This window comes from Bipolaris victoriae, assembly GCF_000527765.1.
Source record: "Bipolaris victoriae FI3 unplaced genomic scaffold scaffold_140, whole genome shotgun sequence".
Taxonomy (NCBI): domain Eukaryota; kingdom Fungi; phylum Ascomycota; class Dothideomycetes; order Pleosporales; family Pleosporaceae; genus Bipolaris; species Bipolaris victoriae.
Genome location: NW_014575252.1, coordinates 1 through 15,074, shown reverse-complemented (window position 1 = coordinate 15,074; position 15,074 = coordinate 1). Strand labels below are relative to the sequence as shown.

Genomic DNA, 15,074 nt, shown 5'->3' with positions numbered 1-15,074 from the left:
TCTGATTAATGCCTCCTTTCCCACTCGGAAAGTTGACCGACAGCAACGCCATGTAGACTTCCACTGTTATCATGTATACGATCTTCGCAGTCTGGACCACTCGCGAGTGTACGAGCACCGACACTGCGAACTTTCCCAGTAACAGTCATAGAAACGTGTAATCCTGTGACCCCTCCTTGCCCTAGCTTTTCAGCATTCCAAGGTACAGTCACCCGAATTTTACTGCCCCTTTGATTCTTCCTGTCCGTATCGTCCCAGAAGTAAACAGTCTCGGGAGAATAGGTCGTAAGCAAGTCACGTGTACAGATGGAACGCCTGACGTTAGGCGGCCACGTTAGCTGGAGACCATACAATTCCATGTTGTTATGCCGAAATTGCATTTGCTTACTTTGATTCCCACTTTTCTCTTGGGTATTTGACGTTAATTTGTTGCCGAACTCCACAGTAATCGGCGTCCTGATCTCAAATGCCGGGAAGGATTCACGGCGGACCGAATGTGACTCAATTATTTTTATCGTGTTTGCCTGGTTTTTTGCTCTATTCGGATTGTGTTGCAACAGTAGCAGTGCGAGTTGGTTTTTTGCATGTTGTGTTGGCTGGGCGCAATCCTTGTTTGCTTGTAGGCTGCTCGTAGACTCATAGCTCAAGGGAGTCTTGTTGACAAGGGAATAACCATAGCCAAAAAAACCAAGTAGAAGCAGATGATAAGGAAATAAGACTGTATTTGATGCAGTATGTAATTTGAATTATCTGAATAAACTCCAAGCGCTATGCAAACCCTTCTCACGCCTTCTCTGATACCTGATGCACACTCTCAAACTTTAGCTTCAACCCCCGCGGGTACAACGGTCCCGCAGGTGTCATCCTGCCATCCCAAGTCTCGTCTAACTTCCACCTAACATCCCTCACCAACTGCACCAGTGTAATCCTCAATTGTTGCATGGCAAACTTCTGTCCTAAGCACGCTCTCCTTCCACCATGAAAGCTAATGAAAGCGCTCTTGGAGTTGGCACGGCGATACAACTTATTGATGTCCTCATTTGTGGTACCCCAACGTTCAGGCTTAAAGTCATCGGCATCAGTGCCCCAGAACTCTGTGTCTCGATTTGTAGAGTATGCGTTGTATCCCATGTATACGCCAGCAGGAACGGGAACCGCGTTGCCCAGAACGACGGGAGCTGTGGTGCGGCGATTTATAAGTTGTGAAATGGGCGGGAACATGCGTAGAGATTCGTACAGCACCGATGTGAGGAGGGGAAGATCGTGGACGTCGGAGTAGTCAGGTTCGTAGTCTGCAGGCGCGTTGCTTGGGTAGAGAGCGGCGATTTCTTTGCGAACAGCGTCTTGAACGTGGGTATGTTTGCCGAGGAGGTACATGAGCGACATAAGAGCTAGCTGGGGGTTTTCGTGCCCGGCGAGAAAGGTGCTGACCAAGTTGTCGTCGAGATCCTTGTCACTGAGGATGCCTTCGCGATGAGAACCAAGCAGTCTGCAGGCGACATTCCTGTTGTCGTTCTCGTTGCAAACATGCTGGGTGTGGCCCTTAGCTATGGCGCTACGAAGTGTGCCGCGAAACTGCCTGCTAAGAACACGACCAAGCTTTCGTATCTTCAATGGTAGGTGGTCGAGGAAAGGAAAGTTTAAGAAGATTGGGTGGAATATGATGGGCTTGATCTTCGTTTGCAGTGTGTGTAGAGGGGCACTTGCATTCTGCAATGTTTCGAAACTGGAACCATAAAGGACCTCTCCGAGGTTGGCAAGCGCATACCGGTGAAGTAAGGCGTAGACTGGAACTCCGTTGCCTCTGGTGTTTTTTGACTCGCTCAAGAACATGTCTTTGAGAATCCTGGAGTTTTTCCAGATGCTCTCAGAGTCCTGATCAGCTTGCAGAGCTGGCTTAATGACGCGCTGGTAAAGTTTCCATTTTTCGCCATGGGCGCTGATGATGTTTTCGCCTGTGTACTCAGCAAGTACGCTATGTGGGATCTTGACTTGGTTTCCCGACTTTGCGTAAGTGTCTTCTTGTTTGAAAATCTCTGCTACGTAGGCAGGCTTCGTCACCAGGATGTTCCACTGTCCACCAAAGAACAGCTTCACTGCGCCATATCGCGCTAGAGGCTCCTTGAGGTATTCTCGATATAGCTCGGATTGATCAACATCCTTGAAAAGAGGCAGAAGCCCGTAGTAGAAAGGAATGGTTGGGATATCCTTGGGAAAGTTGCGAGGGGGTGTGAAAAGGTAAACGAAGAATGTGAATACACCAAAAATGGTAGCAAATGCTCCTACAAACACCAAAGAAAGATAGGAAACCATGGTGCTGAGATGATGCGCTCAGAAATGTAACACTCTTCGACTACTGCTTTGATAGAGCATATATGAAACCCATGAACAATGCGGCTACCATCTTCAGCCCTACATGGGGGCGGTGCTCTCTAACGAAGGCGGCTGAAGCGAAATGCGCGAATGCACAACCCCTGTGTATCTCTAAGCCCCATGCACCTACATTTAGACAATAGGGAGCTTCGGACGGTAAAGTTGGAGGCGTTGAACAAGGCTTGGCATTTTTGGCCAATGGTTCGCGGTGTAACTAGCAAGGGTGAACATCCTCTTTCTCAGGCTTGCTGCCAAGGGCCGCTAACGTCTTTATGGGTCTGGGGGTCGTTGTAGCGCTGCCACGACCACTCAGCTCATGTCCATGCCGCATATTCACCAGCTGAATCCTACTGTAACACCTGCGCCCATACCGGACGGCTGGCCTTTGCCTACCGCTTCGCTCCAGCCGCCGCTACTAGCATCGCAGCGCATGCCAAGTGATGTATCCGGGGGGCACCGCAGGAGCAAAGCATGCAATAGTCCAGCGCACTGCCTCCCGATACGCCCAATGAAGCGGGGAATTTCTGAGCTGACTCTGTGTAGCGAGATTAGAAGCTACCGTAATTAGCGTTCCAGTCGGTGTGCGGAACGCACGATGGGTGGCTTGCCTAGATGCCATGCGCAGCACGCCGATTGAGCTTTGACAGTGTGGAGCAATGGCCTTTGCAATGCTTGGAAACATGCTTTGCATCTCTTTGATATATAGAAGCCGACAGGTTGGTATTATGGCATTTGAACATCCAACCTTCACAACAGTTTAGCCACTCAAGCCACTGGCATCTTCATTTTTTTTTCCTTTGTCCAATTTCACCATCATCCTTACTTCAGCGGAAATTTCTAGCTACCTATCTTTAATCATTCACAATGGCGCCCCTTAACAAGTCCATCAACACCTATCACTGCATCCAAGGCCTGTACTGGAGAGATGCTTCAGGCGAACTCCTAGCTGTCGAAGGAAGCAATTCAAAATCGCTCCCAGAGATATGGACACAACTCAAAGATATTGTATGCTCCACTGACGCGTCGTGGACCCAACTTCAATTGCCCTCTGGCAAATCCATCAAGACTCTTCAGATCAACGCCAGCATTCCAGCTCTTCTCAACATTCGCTCAAATTTCCCACCATCATATCAACAAGAAGAACTCAACACACAAGTGTCCGAGATCCAGCACGCAAATGATCTGTTCTTGGGCATTCTTACATCCAGGCCAAAGTCGGTCAAAGCCGATGGCTTTGGAGTATGGGCAGAGCGCTTCGTCCTCCTAGAGACCGAATTTCAACCATTTGCTCACATCTCGACATCAACTACACCATGGGCTCAAAAGCACCGCGAGACCTGTGCAGTCATTGCCGAAATTTTCGAGCGCAGACTCAAGAACGTCTCCAAGGATGACCAATGGCATTTATGCGGTAAAGAGGTGTTCTTGAACCGTGTCTACGGATATGTCGACAAGAACCTTCCAATCCAACTAGCCCTTCCTGCCTTTCCCTGCAAGTCGCCGAACCCTAACAAAGCTGGCGGCATCATGCCGGATCTGGCTGAACACATTGCCATGGATGCGCTTCACGCCTTTGTTCAAGAGGTGAACGGCGTGTATGCGCCAGGCGCAACCATGTGGGTTATCAATGACGGCCACGTCTTTTCTGATTGCAGTAAGTCTCGTACTGAACGCTACATCTCAAGACCGAAACTAACCAAGAGCAGTTGGAGTTGACGATGAGATGATCGACACATACGATGCCTGCATGGCAGCGATATACAAGCAACGATACCCAGAAGACGCTGGCCCTGTCCCCGCCATTAAATTCAAGGGCCTAAAGAATATCTTTGCGGCCGACTCTGATGGCTTCCTAGGCCTACAGAAGCTACTCCAGAACTCACACCAGATGCCTCATCCCGTCAAGACGAAGCTCACCGGTGAAGCTGAGCTCTGTCGCAAACTGATGCTCGGCATCGGAGGACCCGACCGCGCATACATCCGCCAGCTGATTGAGCAGCAAGAACCCGATGCTCTTGGACTTTACCGAGGCCAGACACGCTTCATGCTCGAAGATTTGGCTGATATTCCATCAGTCAAGTCTCTGAGCGGCAAGCAAAAGAAGAAGACAGCTGCTCTTGTAGCAGAAGAGATGATGTCTCGAAACCAAGCATACTCCAACCTGACGGAGCTCCTCCTTCCAAACTACGTTCGTCTCTCGATTCATGCACACAACAACGCTGGTCCCAAATTTGCTATCCGTCTATTGCCAGCAGACAAGGTACGCGCAATCGACTCGCTTGAGACGTGCCTTGAGCCCAATCCCGTGTATGAATACCAGCTCCCAACGCCTTGGCACAACTGCATGATCAAGGTAGAAGGCGATGAGTTCATGTACCTCGCAAAAGCCCAAGTAGCCAGGAAGGCTCTACAAACCCCAGGTTTCGAAGGCTCTTGGGTAGATGGACCCGATGGATCATACTTCAGCCTAAGGCGCAAGTCAGCCGAAACAGCGGGCACCATTGCTCCTCCCAAGCTCATTATTCCCGGAACTACACCCATGGAGAAGGTCAGCGTCTTCAACCAGAACAAGAAGAGCACCATTGTCCTCGTTACGCCGATCCACGAGAAGCAGAGGCCAATCATTATCTGCTCGCCGGTCGTGGGCAAGAACAGCCCCATTGTCGTTACTTCGGCGGCAGGCGAGGGCCAGCGACCCATTGTCGTCTGCTCGCCCATCACCCGCAGGCAAGCCATGTTCTCCCCCATTGCCGAAAAGATGCGCTCGCCCATTGGCTCTCCTATCGTACGCAGGAAGACACAGGTCATTGCTTGCGATCCTGCGGCCGAAAAGGGCGCCACGGTAGCTGTTTCACCCGTGGAGACTGGATCTCTTGCGCGACAGGATACTCACTTTGTTCAGCGGGGTGAGAAGAACAAGCTGCGCAGGCTTCTTCCTGTCATCAGCATGATGCGGTCCATTCGGGCGCAAGCCTAAGGTGTGCATAGTATTTGTTTTGTAACAAAATTGTTGTTTTCGTATCATTTTGTTCTTCTCCATGTCGCTATAGTCAGTTGGCTAAGATTGAATGGTCATTCACATAATAGTATGTACGGAGGAAACCGTGTCAGGCGTTCGGGCCAAGGGTGGTCTTGGGACTTGTTTTTTTGAAAATGGCTGGCCAGAAGGCGGCTTGCGCTTTACTATACCAATATCAATATCTCTTTTCATCACAACTTTTTTTTCTACACTTTGCGAATGAATTGTGATACCTCTGAAGTGCAAATAAGAATGAGACGAGACGATATTCCTAATCGGGCTAATCCGCTTAGCTTTACTCGCATTCCACACCTTGTATGCAGGCCTCTCGCCTATTTGATTAAAACGCCTTCCTTCGCGCAGAAACTTGCGCAATTCGGCGCGATTCCAGCCTCTCATAATTACTAGATATATAGACATGTGCCAAGCTCCCAAAACTGCACTGTCACATGAGTACGATGTAGCGATTAAGATTGAGCATGGGTTGGACGCCTTGTTCCACCTTGTTCTGGTCCCAGCTATCATTCGTAGACTACAGGGTTATTGCCAAGAGGGCAGCGTTTATTTGAATTAGAGGAGATGAATACGTTGGATGCTGACACCGCTCAGGAAATATAAGCAGTGTCGAATGTGCACATAAAGAGTCGGTGTCTGTAGAGGTCCAGCAGTCCAAGTAACAGTGCCCATAACTTACTCACCAACATTCATCCTCGGATCCAACTTGCTTACAATGGGCTTCTTACATGGATTGGTTTCCTTTTTTGGGATGCAGCTCACCATGGTTGCAACAGGTATGTGCTAATTGTCAATATACAATAGCACAGCACACTGACACAAAGCAGCATCAGGCGCCAACGTACCGCGGACTTATGGTTTCGTCCTATTCCGCATGTTCGACATGCTCGACCTGTATGGGCCATCTGAAGTCCTGCAATTCATTGGCGGATCATACCAGACAAACATTGTCTACATTGCCGAGACTCTGGACCCAGTGACGACGCGGCCCGCACTGGCAGCCATGAACCCGTTGAACTCATCAGTCTACCCGTCCATAACACCAACACACACATTTGAGACTGCGCCGGAACTCGACGTACTGGTTATACCTGGTGGACCTGGATGGCGCAACCCAACCACGCTCAACGCTACCATGGAGTATATTCGTAAGACGACGCCGAAAGTACAGCAGGTGCTTACCATCTGCACGGGCTCGGCACTCGCAGCGCGTTCGGGTATCTTGAACGGCAAGAGGGCGACTTCGAATAAGTCGTCTTGGTTGTCGACGGTGCAGAATAACCCAAACACGACCTGGGTGCCGCACGCGCGATGGGTCGAGGACTACTCGAGCTCACCACCCATCTGGAGCTCGTCGGGAGTCACGGCGGGTATCGATATGATGCTTCATTGGGTCGAGAAGACGTATAGTCTTGAGAACGCAACGACTATTGCGCGCTTCATTGAGCATGTGCGTATCACGGATCCGAGTATTGATCCGTTTGGTAGAAACGAGACAGTGAGTCGGTAGAAACGAGTGTTTCTCGGCTGTATGTATTTAGTCACGCATCTAGTCACCAATGTGAATATATCAATTCATCGGTGCCGAGGATGTCAATCATGTCTAGGTCTTTATTCGTGAAGCGACTCGAAGCGAGCACCGTATACGTACCCGCCTTTCCCATGCTGTATGCACCTTGCATCCTCTTTATTACTGATCCCCACGCCATTTTTTCGCTTCCACACTGTTGGGAATGCGCCTCTATTGCACTTGCAGCATGCAATTCATCTATCACACGTGTGGTGGGGAGAGTGTATCCTAGCACATGCAACATTCGCGGACCGCTCCCTGCTCTTCCCCTTGTCCATGCCACCGATCACTAAGAAACCCCAGCAAGTATGCAGGATTCAACACGAGTAAAACCTCCCTTTTGACTGTCCAAAGGACCATCAGGACAAGATCATTCGTGTATGCGTGAAACATGCTCAGCTGGAAACCTTCTCATCTGCAGGAGCAGCTAAACCGCATCCGGCAAGGCGGGCTGCGCGGTGAACATGTTTCTGGGATTCCAAGGATTCTTAGGATGGGAGGAAGTGGGAATATGCTACGAGTGTCGGTGGGCGGTCAGGCGATTGCAGTGGCACGAGATAAGAGTAGCTAGGTAGAAAGCAGTAAAAGTAGGCGCTCGTGTAATCCTAAGCACATGTTGTGGGGTTCGCGAGGTGGAACTCTTTCCCTCTCCCCCAACCATGCTTGCCGCGCTAAACAATGTGGTGCCCTGGGACAGGCTACAAGAAGCCATGGTGAGCAAGTATAAAAGTACCAATGTTCTTTCATGTCTTTGCTTGTTAGCTACTTTTTTTTTTCTCTAAAATTTCCACACGTAAACACGCACAGGAACGCCAAAAAAGAAAAAAGTGTGAATTGTACACAAGTGCAGGCAGAGAAGAGACAAACGTGCATTTCATCCCTGCACTTTCCCCTTTCAATTTACTCATTCTTACGGATTATCGTTGCCCACTTGAAGCCCGCACCTTCGTGCGCAAAAGTGCTCACGGAAAAAGGCATTGATAACAAAACAAAAAAAGGAAAACTTGCTCAAGCATTGTTTGTACACATCGCACCCCACCGCCTTTCTTCCTCGAGATATATCTGCTCCGCACCTGGTCACTATACCCCGTTCGCTCGCTACCCGTGATCGAAACATCTTCCGACTACTACTACTACTACTACTACCACGTCGATTCCGAAAGCGAGCAAGACAGCAGATATGGACATGTCAATGGCGACGCCCACGAGCACTGGCATGTCAACGGACATGGCGACAATGAGCAGCATGGCACCCATGGCGACATCATCGGCAGCCATGCACGACATGGGCGGTATGGGAATGGGAAATGGATGCAAGATTAGCGTACGCAGCACATGTCCCTCGCCCTCTCTCTTACAGACAGAGTGTACTAGTAGCGCAAATGACTAACTATTAGCGCGTGTAGATGCTGTGGAACTGGAACGTACTCGACGCGTGCTTCATTACCAAGTCGTGGCGCATCCGATCCAGAGGCATGTTCGCGGGCTCGTGCATCGGCGTCATTCTGCTCGTTGTCTTGCTCGAGTTTCTGCGTCGGGCGGCCAAGGAGTACGATCACTTCATCGTGACGCAGCACAGCAAGACGCTCGCGTCGGATAACGCGGCCCTTTCGTCGGCATCGTCTGCGGATGGCATCGTTCCAGGTACAAGCAAGAGTCCAGGGCCGGTGGGGACAGCGAGTCCGACAATGGGTGGTGTGGTGAAGGCCAAGTTCAGGCCGACAATGCTGCAACAGGCAGTGCGGGCACTGCTACATACTTGTGCGTTTGCAGTGGCATACTTTGTCATGTTGTTGGCCATGTACTACAACGGGTACTTCATCATCTGCATCTTCATTGGGGCGTACATTGGCTACTTCATCTTCGGGTGGGAGAGCTTCACGGTCAGCAAAGGTGGTGATGATCGCATGCAGGAGAATGCCACCGTGTGTTGTGGATAGGGGCTGACACCGTGATATGGGCGAGAGTGATGGCAGCACATTATGGCGAAATCAAGATGGCTTAGAAGATAAATCACATATTCGGGTACACAAATATCATGATAGAAAAGTAATTGTATTCATGGTCTCATCCCCGTTTGACCTCATGTCCTCCTAGTCATGCAATACTAATTACTACTACATTCTCTGCATTGATTGCCGCGACACAGGAGTTGTCTTGACGAGGACTGTCTGGAGAGTGTATTAGCAGGCCGTCCCGCTAGTATAGGTAGTCTGTGGTGCCACTCACGGAGTCGTAGGTCTTGTGTTTGCGCACTCGACTCATGGAGTCAGTGGCTTATTTGCCCTGGAAGACTTGTTAGCACTTGAATGGAATGGAGAGTAGAGGGCAAGGATGACATACGGGGCATCCATCACAGCTGCAGGTGGCGCCGCAGTTGCAGGCACCGGAAGCACAGCCGCAGTTTCCCTTCATGTTGATGGTGGTTTTGGGTGGTTGGTTGGTTGGTGTGGGTGGGCTGAAAAGAGGATTGATGGTGTTTATTGTTGGCTTGAGAGTTTGATTGTGAGATGAGTAGAAGAAGAAGAGAAGGGGGGAGTGTCCAAGGGAAGTGTTATATAGCCAAGGCATGCGCGACTTGTGCGGGCGTGCCAATGCAGTGGCGGCTTCCCCCGACCAACGGCCACGCCTGCCCCGCTCCCGAGCCCTGAATTGCCTTTCCGGGCAACCCCACTGACCGCCCAATCCTGCGCCTGTGATTGGCCTGCGCGCTTTGTGCGGTGCTTAGTGTGGGGTGAGGCACTTGTGCGTCCTTCTTACCCTACGCCACTCGCCTCAACACGCAGGAAAAAACAGTGGGGGCCGCGCGCTTTGTGCGGATTCCAGGCCATGGCATGCAGCCACCCGTGCTACTCGACCACCGCACAGTGCCCCCTCCCCCATGCCACCCCTCACTGCAGAACCTGCGAGAACCCCCCGTTCCTCTCCAGCCCGACTGCACCAAAGACCCTGGTTTTTCTCGCATAGAGCAAACTATGTCTCCATTGCCAATCGACGCCGACAGCGGCCAAACAAGCGCGAGTCTCTGTATAACACGGGGCTCGGGAACACACCACAAATAGCTAGTATCCACGGCCGAGCTGCGAGCATGTGGGTTCTACTAGTAGTTGCCTGGATTAGTACCAACATATCCTCTTCCTTCTCAACCCACAGTCAAAGCCCCAGAGTCATCAGCCAAGTGTTGGTGGCTAACCATTTCCTGCAAGGATAACTAATGACAAAGTATATCGTGTCATCAACTATGTACGAGCAAACTCAATCCGAATGCGCACACAAATCATTCTCCACATCTAGCTGACACTCGTGCTTGATGCTACTGGCCCTACCTCTATGCCCACTTATCGCTAGACCCGTCCATGGGCAAAGCTCCACCCGGACTGCGATAACACCGCTCAGCAACGACTCCATGTCTACTGTAACCAACCCTATTCAGCCGTCGAATTTACCGCCGCAGTAGACACAAGCATCGCAGGCGAGGAACAACACCCGTCCCAGCGTAACAGCAAGCTCCCTTTCTACCTCTTCTTCTTCTTCTTCTTCTTCTTCTTCTTCTTCTTCTTCCTCCTCCTCCTCATCCTCCTCCTCCTCCTCCTTATCTTCTTCGCCATTCTTATCCTGTTCTCGACTCACACCATCGCCCTGCTCCAATCCCTCTTTTTCTCCCCCGTTTTGGGATCCGCCCACCTCCTCCATGACGCTGTGTTCTGCAACATCTTTGCCCTTATCTTCCACACTCTCCTGAGCTATCACATACTCGTCACTCAAGAATGGTGTGCTGCAAATACCACAGTACTTTGTAATGCCGGGTGCCTGGATGGCAAGAAAACTCAATCCGCATCTTGCAAACTGATGTCCGTTCGTGCATGAGGCGGACGTCAGGTCAGTGAACGGTATCGAAGCAGAGCAAAACTCGCATCCCTCCGCCCATGCGGCCACAGCGTCTTGTCGTGAATCATTGGCATTACTGTTTGTCCCAGTATTGACCGTTCGAGACTCATCAATACCCGAGGCACCAGACTCTACGCAATTCTCGCTCTCTGAAGAGCCGTATCCCATGACCGCATTGACAAGCTTGATGAGCTGTTCGTGCTGAGCCACTATCTCCGCACTCAAGGCTGAATTTACAAGTGACGCCGGAAGGCTGTGTACTGCATTGGCAAGACGATACGCTATCAGCGTTCTCTCAAGCTCATGTGACGTCCCGATCTTGCAGGCTTGAGAAACGAGTATCCTATACCGGTCTTTGAGTGTATGCGAGTTGAGAAAGGCCGTCATCTTGAAAGCTTTGATCAGAGAGTTCAAATCGCCTGCGTCAGCATACAGACGAACCCTGTCTGCATAATCTTCGGTAACGCGGGGAGCTGGATACACCCTTGTAAGCTTTTGCACAATCTCCTCAGCAAACCCAGGCATGTCGTCCTGATCCTCGACCATGTCTTCTGCCAGCTTACGGATCGTATAGCTAACTCCTTCTGCGCTGACATTTGCTTTGGGGAATGCCTCCCGCTCCTCGCTGCTATTTCGCAAAGAACTAACGGCAACCGTCCCACTCCTATCAGCAGGTATACCATATTCGATCATGTTGGACGGATGCACGCTATTGCACGCTGCAATGAAATCGCCTAGTGGAGATTTTGACAAGCCCCAAACCTTGGCCTTGCTGTTGCCCTTGAGCCCATTCTTGACGCTAAATAGTGCAATGTTATTCTCAATCTTTTCTCGCCAGCTTGGATTGCTCAGGCTTTTCAACCCCTCGGGAGATATCTCAAGAGAAGATGTCTGATTGTGCAGGGTTGAAAGCAATGAACTTAGATGTAGACGACATGTCGAGTCGTCAGGACTGTCCCACACCGCACCGGAAATCTGGTCCCATCGCCCGTCAAGACCGTGGGTCTTTGTTTCAATAATCGAACCATCGTAGGCAGATATGGTCAGACAGACGAGTCCCGAATTCGTAAAAAGGGCAAGCTTGAGTCGATTTCCCTCTTCAATCCTAGGCGACCACTTCATTGGGCCTTGGTATCGCAGTTCGCATCCAGGGTACACGACCTCCTTCTCCGTACATATGCCGTCAGGCCGATGCTTAATGACTCTTGCCCGCACGTCTTCGTTCGTTGCGTACACAACCACCGAATGATAGCCGTCATCAAATGGAATCCACGGACTCCAGGCGATATGAGATATATACCGCTGTTGTTTCATCACATCTTCAAACACACGTGGTTCCGAGAAGATACTATCCGGGTTTGACGTCAACGACTCATGAGTTAGAACCTCCGCTGCCCAATATCGCCCAACCCCTAGGGTAGAAGTGGGTGATTCGACTGCCACAAACACTAGGTGGTTGTCATCGTTGGAAACAGCTAGAAAGTGTCGAGAGTATATGAGACTAGTCCCAATGATTCCAGTCGCTTCGGACAAAGGCGGAGCAGGTGCCCATGCAAACGCCCGAATGCGGCTTCTCAAGCGCAGCTGTTCTTTGGGTGATACCGTCAAGTGGCTAGGTTCATCATCGCAGTCGCTAAAATGCTCAGCGAGCGCATCATTAATGATGAACCGCCGGGACCAGCTTGATTCATCTTGCAGCTTACCTTCGGCTGACCAGATAGAAAGAGTCAGGTTCGCGGTAAGAACGCCAAGAGCGCATTTCCGATGCTTTGCAAGTCCCTGTGGTGACCACGCGATGCTGAGAGGAGAGCTATTGGATATTTCCTCGCCAATAGAGTAATTGGATAGTGGCGCGAGTTCTTTGAGTGGCAGCTCATCAGTTGAGAAAAGTGGTACCTTGAGGGGAACATGTTGCCACTGTGGAAGAACTTGGTCCCTATCAAAATCGACGGTATTTGGAAACTACAAGACCATCAGCAGGGTATCATCTTGAGTTCTCTTTTCCGAAAGAAACGTACAAGCAACTCCACACGTTCGTCAGACGCTAGTGCGATGATGCCGTCTGGGGACCAGTCAATCGCATCAACGCATGCTGGCCAGCACCTGAGCACCGTTACATTCGACATGACCGCTTACAAAACCTAGAAATTGATCCTGTGCGTAGTAGCCTGGCGGTGGTCATGACTCTTGGTAGCGAGGAAATATGATCAAGATGAGCTAGCGCATGATCGCCCAGCCCTTTCTCACTAGTGGCTAGAGTTGTCGAGATCAGAAAAGAAAGCTCTAGTCTAGAGACGATATTTAGTCTAAATCGCCGCACATATGGGCAAGATCATGGTTTAGGTGCAGAGACGCGAGATTTCTGTTCAGGGTCGCGTACTTGAACAATTGGGACTAGCGCGTGTCTTATCGATTGGAGCTAATGCCGACCGCCGACGAAAAAAGTGATTTTTCCACCTTCTTTTGCTGCTCCTGCACGGATAGCATTGCGCATCGACAAGATGGGTAAACGACCAATTTCCGATGTTGTCGCCGAAGATGGTGCGACCACTGTCACCGAAATCTCAAGAAAGAAGAGCAAGAAGGACAAGAGCAAGAAGCTCAACAAAACCGCCCCCGTCGACGCGATAGACACCAATGGCCACACCGACGAGGTGATGAACGGCAAGAGCGCGGACGACTCAGAGGACGAGGACAAGCTGTCAAAGGCCGAGCGCAAGGCGGCAAAGAAGGCCAAGAAGGAAGCCAAAGAGGCGAAGAAGGCCAAGAAGGCGGCAGCAGAGGCTGAAGTAAAAGACTCTAATGGCGCTGTCGCAGAAGACGAGGAGGTCATAAAAGCCGCGGAGAAGGCAGCGCGCAAGGCAGAGAAAAAGCGTCTGAAGGCGTTGGCCAAGGGCGAGGAAACTGCCGAGTCCACACCCTCAACAACGTCTCCACCAACCACTACTACCACGGAGCCCGCAGCGACGAACGAGACAAACGCAGCGCCAGGACAATATGAGGAGAGCAAGGAGCTGACACAGCTTCCTCAGTCAGAGATTGATGCTTTCCTGGCTAAGAACACCATGACCATCCAGGACCCCAAGCCCACTGGCAATAAGCTGCGTCCCATCTTGAACTTCAAGTATTTGCCTGTCGACGATACGCTACGCGCCTTCTTCTCCAAATTTAGCGCACCTACACCTATCCAAGCAGCCACATGGCCATTTTTGCTGGCAGGAAGGGACATGGTTGGTGTTGCCGAGACTGGCTCCGGCAAGACGTTGGCATTTGGCGTGCCTTGCGTGCGCAACATCGCCGCATTGCCCAAGGACAAGCGGAAGGGCATCAAGGCTGTCATTGTCTCGCCTACTCGTGAGCTGGCGGTCCAGATCTACGATCAATTGGTAGCCCTGGCGACACCTGTCGGACTTTCAGTCGTCTGTGTTTACGGCGGTGTGCCAAAGGACCCGCAAGTTGCTGCTTGCCGCAAAGCGCATATTGTTGTTGCTACACCGGGTCGTCTTAACGACTTGATTAGCGATGGTTCTGCGGACCTCAGCAAAGCCGAGTACGTAGTCCTTGATGAGGCCGATCGTATGCTCGACAAGGGTTTTGAAGAAGCAATCCGACAGATTATCTCGCAGACGCCCAAGAAGCGCCAAACGCTTATGTTCACCGCTACTTGGCCGCCTTCAGTTCGGGACCTTGCATCTACATTTATGAGTTCGCCGGTCAGAATCACCATCGGCGACAATCAATCCGGAGAGCTCCGTGCCAACGTGCGCATCAAGCAGGTAGTCGAGGTTGTGGATCCCCGCGCCAAGGAGCAGCGTCTCTTGCAGCTGCTCAAGCAATATCAGTCTGGCAAAAACAAGGAAGATCGCATTCTTGTATTCTGCTTGTACAAAAAGGAAGCAGTGCGCATTGAGAACTTCATTCGCATGAAGGGCTTCCGCGTCGGCGGCATTCATGGCGATCTGAGCCAAGAAAAGCGCAGTGCGTCACTTGCGGCGTTCAAGGAAGGCCATGTGCCGCTGCTCGTGGCGACAGACGTGGCTGCACGTGGACTCGACATTCCGGCCGTCAAAGTAGTCATCAACGTCACCTTCCCGCTTACAGCTGAGGATTACGTGCATAGGATTGGTAGGACAGGTCGCGCTGGAAAGGAAGGCCTGGCTATTACCTTGTTCACCGAACACGACAAGGCGCTTTCTGGCTCGTGAGTCG

General features: G+C 51.1%; 6 protein-coding genes across 6 annotated transcripts; 4 read left to right on the top strand and 2 right to left on the bottom strand.

The window, feature by feature from the left end:
• Window positions 1–783: 783 nt before the first annotated feature.
• COCVIDRAFT_42269 (hypothetical protein) lies at window positions 784–2,313 on the bottom strand (the record flags this gene model as incomplete). Its single annotated transcript, XM_014695917.1, has 1 exon — window positions 784–2,313. One exon carries the CDS (start codon window positions 2,311–2,313, stop codon window positions 784–786), a length of 1,530 nt encoding a protein of 509 aa, XP_014551403.1.
• A 924-nt stretch (window positions 2,314–3,237) lies between these two features.
• On the top strand, window positions 3,238–5,350 carry COCVIDRAFT_42268 (hypothetical protein; the record flags this gene model as incomplete). Its single annotated transcript, XM_014695916.1, has 2 exons — window positions 3,238–4,027; window positions 4,080–5,350. 2 exons carry the CDS (start codon window positions 3,238–3,240, stop codon window positions 5,348–5,350), a joined length of 2,061 nt encoding a protein of 686 aa, XP_014551402.1.
• Window positions 5,351–6,170: 820 nt separating this feature from the next.
• Window positions 6,171–6,960, top strand: COCVIDRAFT_20326 (hypothetical protein; the record flags this gene model as incomplete). Its single annotated transcript, XM_014695907.1, has 3 exons — window positions 6,171–6,183; window positions 6,235–6,905; window positions 6,949–6,960. 3 exons carry the CDS (start codon window positions 6,171–6,173, stop codon window positions 6,958–6,960), a joined length of 696 nt encoding a protein of 231 aa, XP_014551393.1.
• Window positions 6,961–8,271: 1,311 nt separating this feature from the next.
• Window positions 8,272–8,917, top strand: COCVIDRAFT_112966 (hypothetical protein; the record flags this gene model as incomplete). Its single annotated transcript, XM_014695915.1, has 2 exons — window positions 8,272–8,301; window positions 8,384–8,917. 2 exons carry the CDS (start codon window positions 8,272–8,274, stop codon window positions 8,915–8,917), a joined length of 564 nt encoding a protein of 187 aa, XP_014551401.1.
• A 1,489-nt stretch (window positions 8,918–10,406) lies between these two features.
• On the bottom strand, window positions 10,407–12,991 carry COCVIDRAFT_113018 (hypothetical protein; the record flags this gene model as incomplete). Its single annotated transcript, XM_014695914.1, has 2 exons — window positions 10,407–12,827; window positions 12,884–12,991. The coding sequence occupies 2 exons, from the start codon at window positions 12,989–12,991 to the stop codon at window positions 10,407–10,409; spliced, it is 2,529 nt and encodes an 842-aa protein (XP_014551400.1).
• Window positions 12,992–13,366: 375 nt separating this feature from the next.
• On the top strand, window positions 13,367–15,070 carry COCVIDRAFT_112955 (hypothetical protein; the record flags this gene model as incomplete). Its single annotated transcript, XM_014695913.1, has 1 exon — window positions 13,367–15,070. The coding sequence occupies one exon, from the start codon at window positions 13,367–13,369 to the stop codon at window positions 15,068–15,070; it is 1,704 nt and encodes a 567-aa protein (XP_014551399.1).
• Window positions 15,071–15,074: the final 4 nt, after the last annotated feature.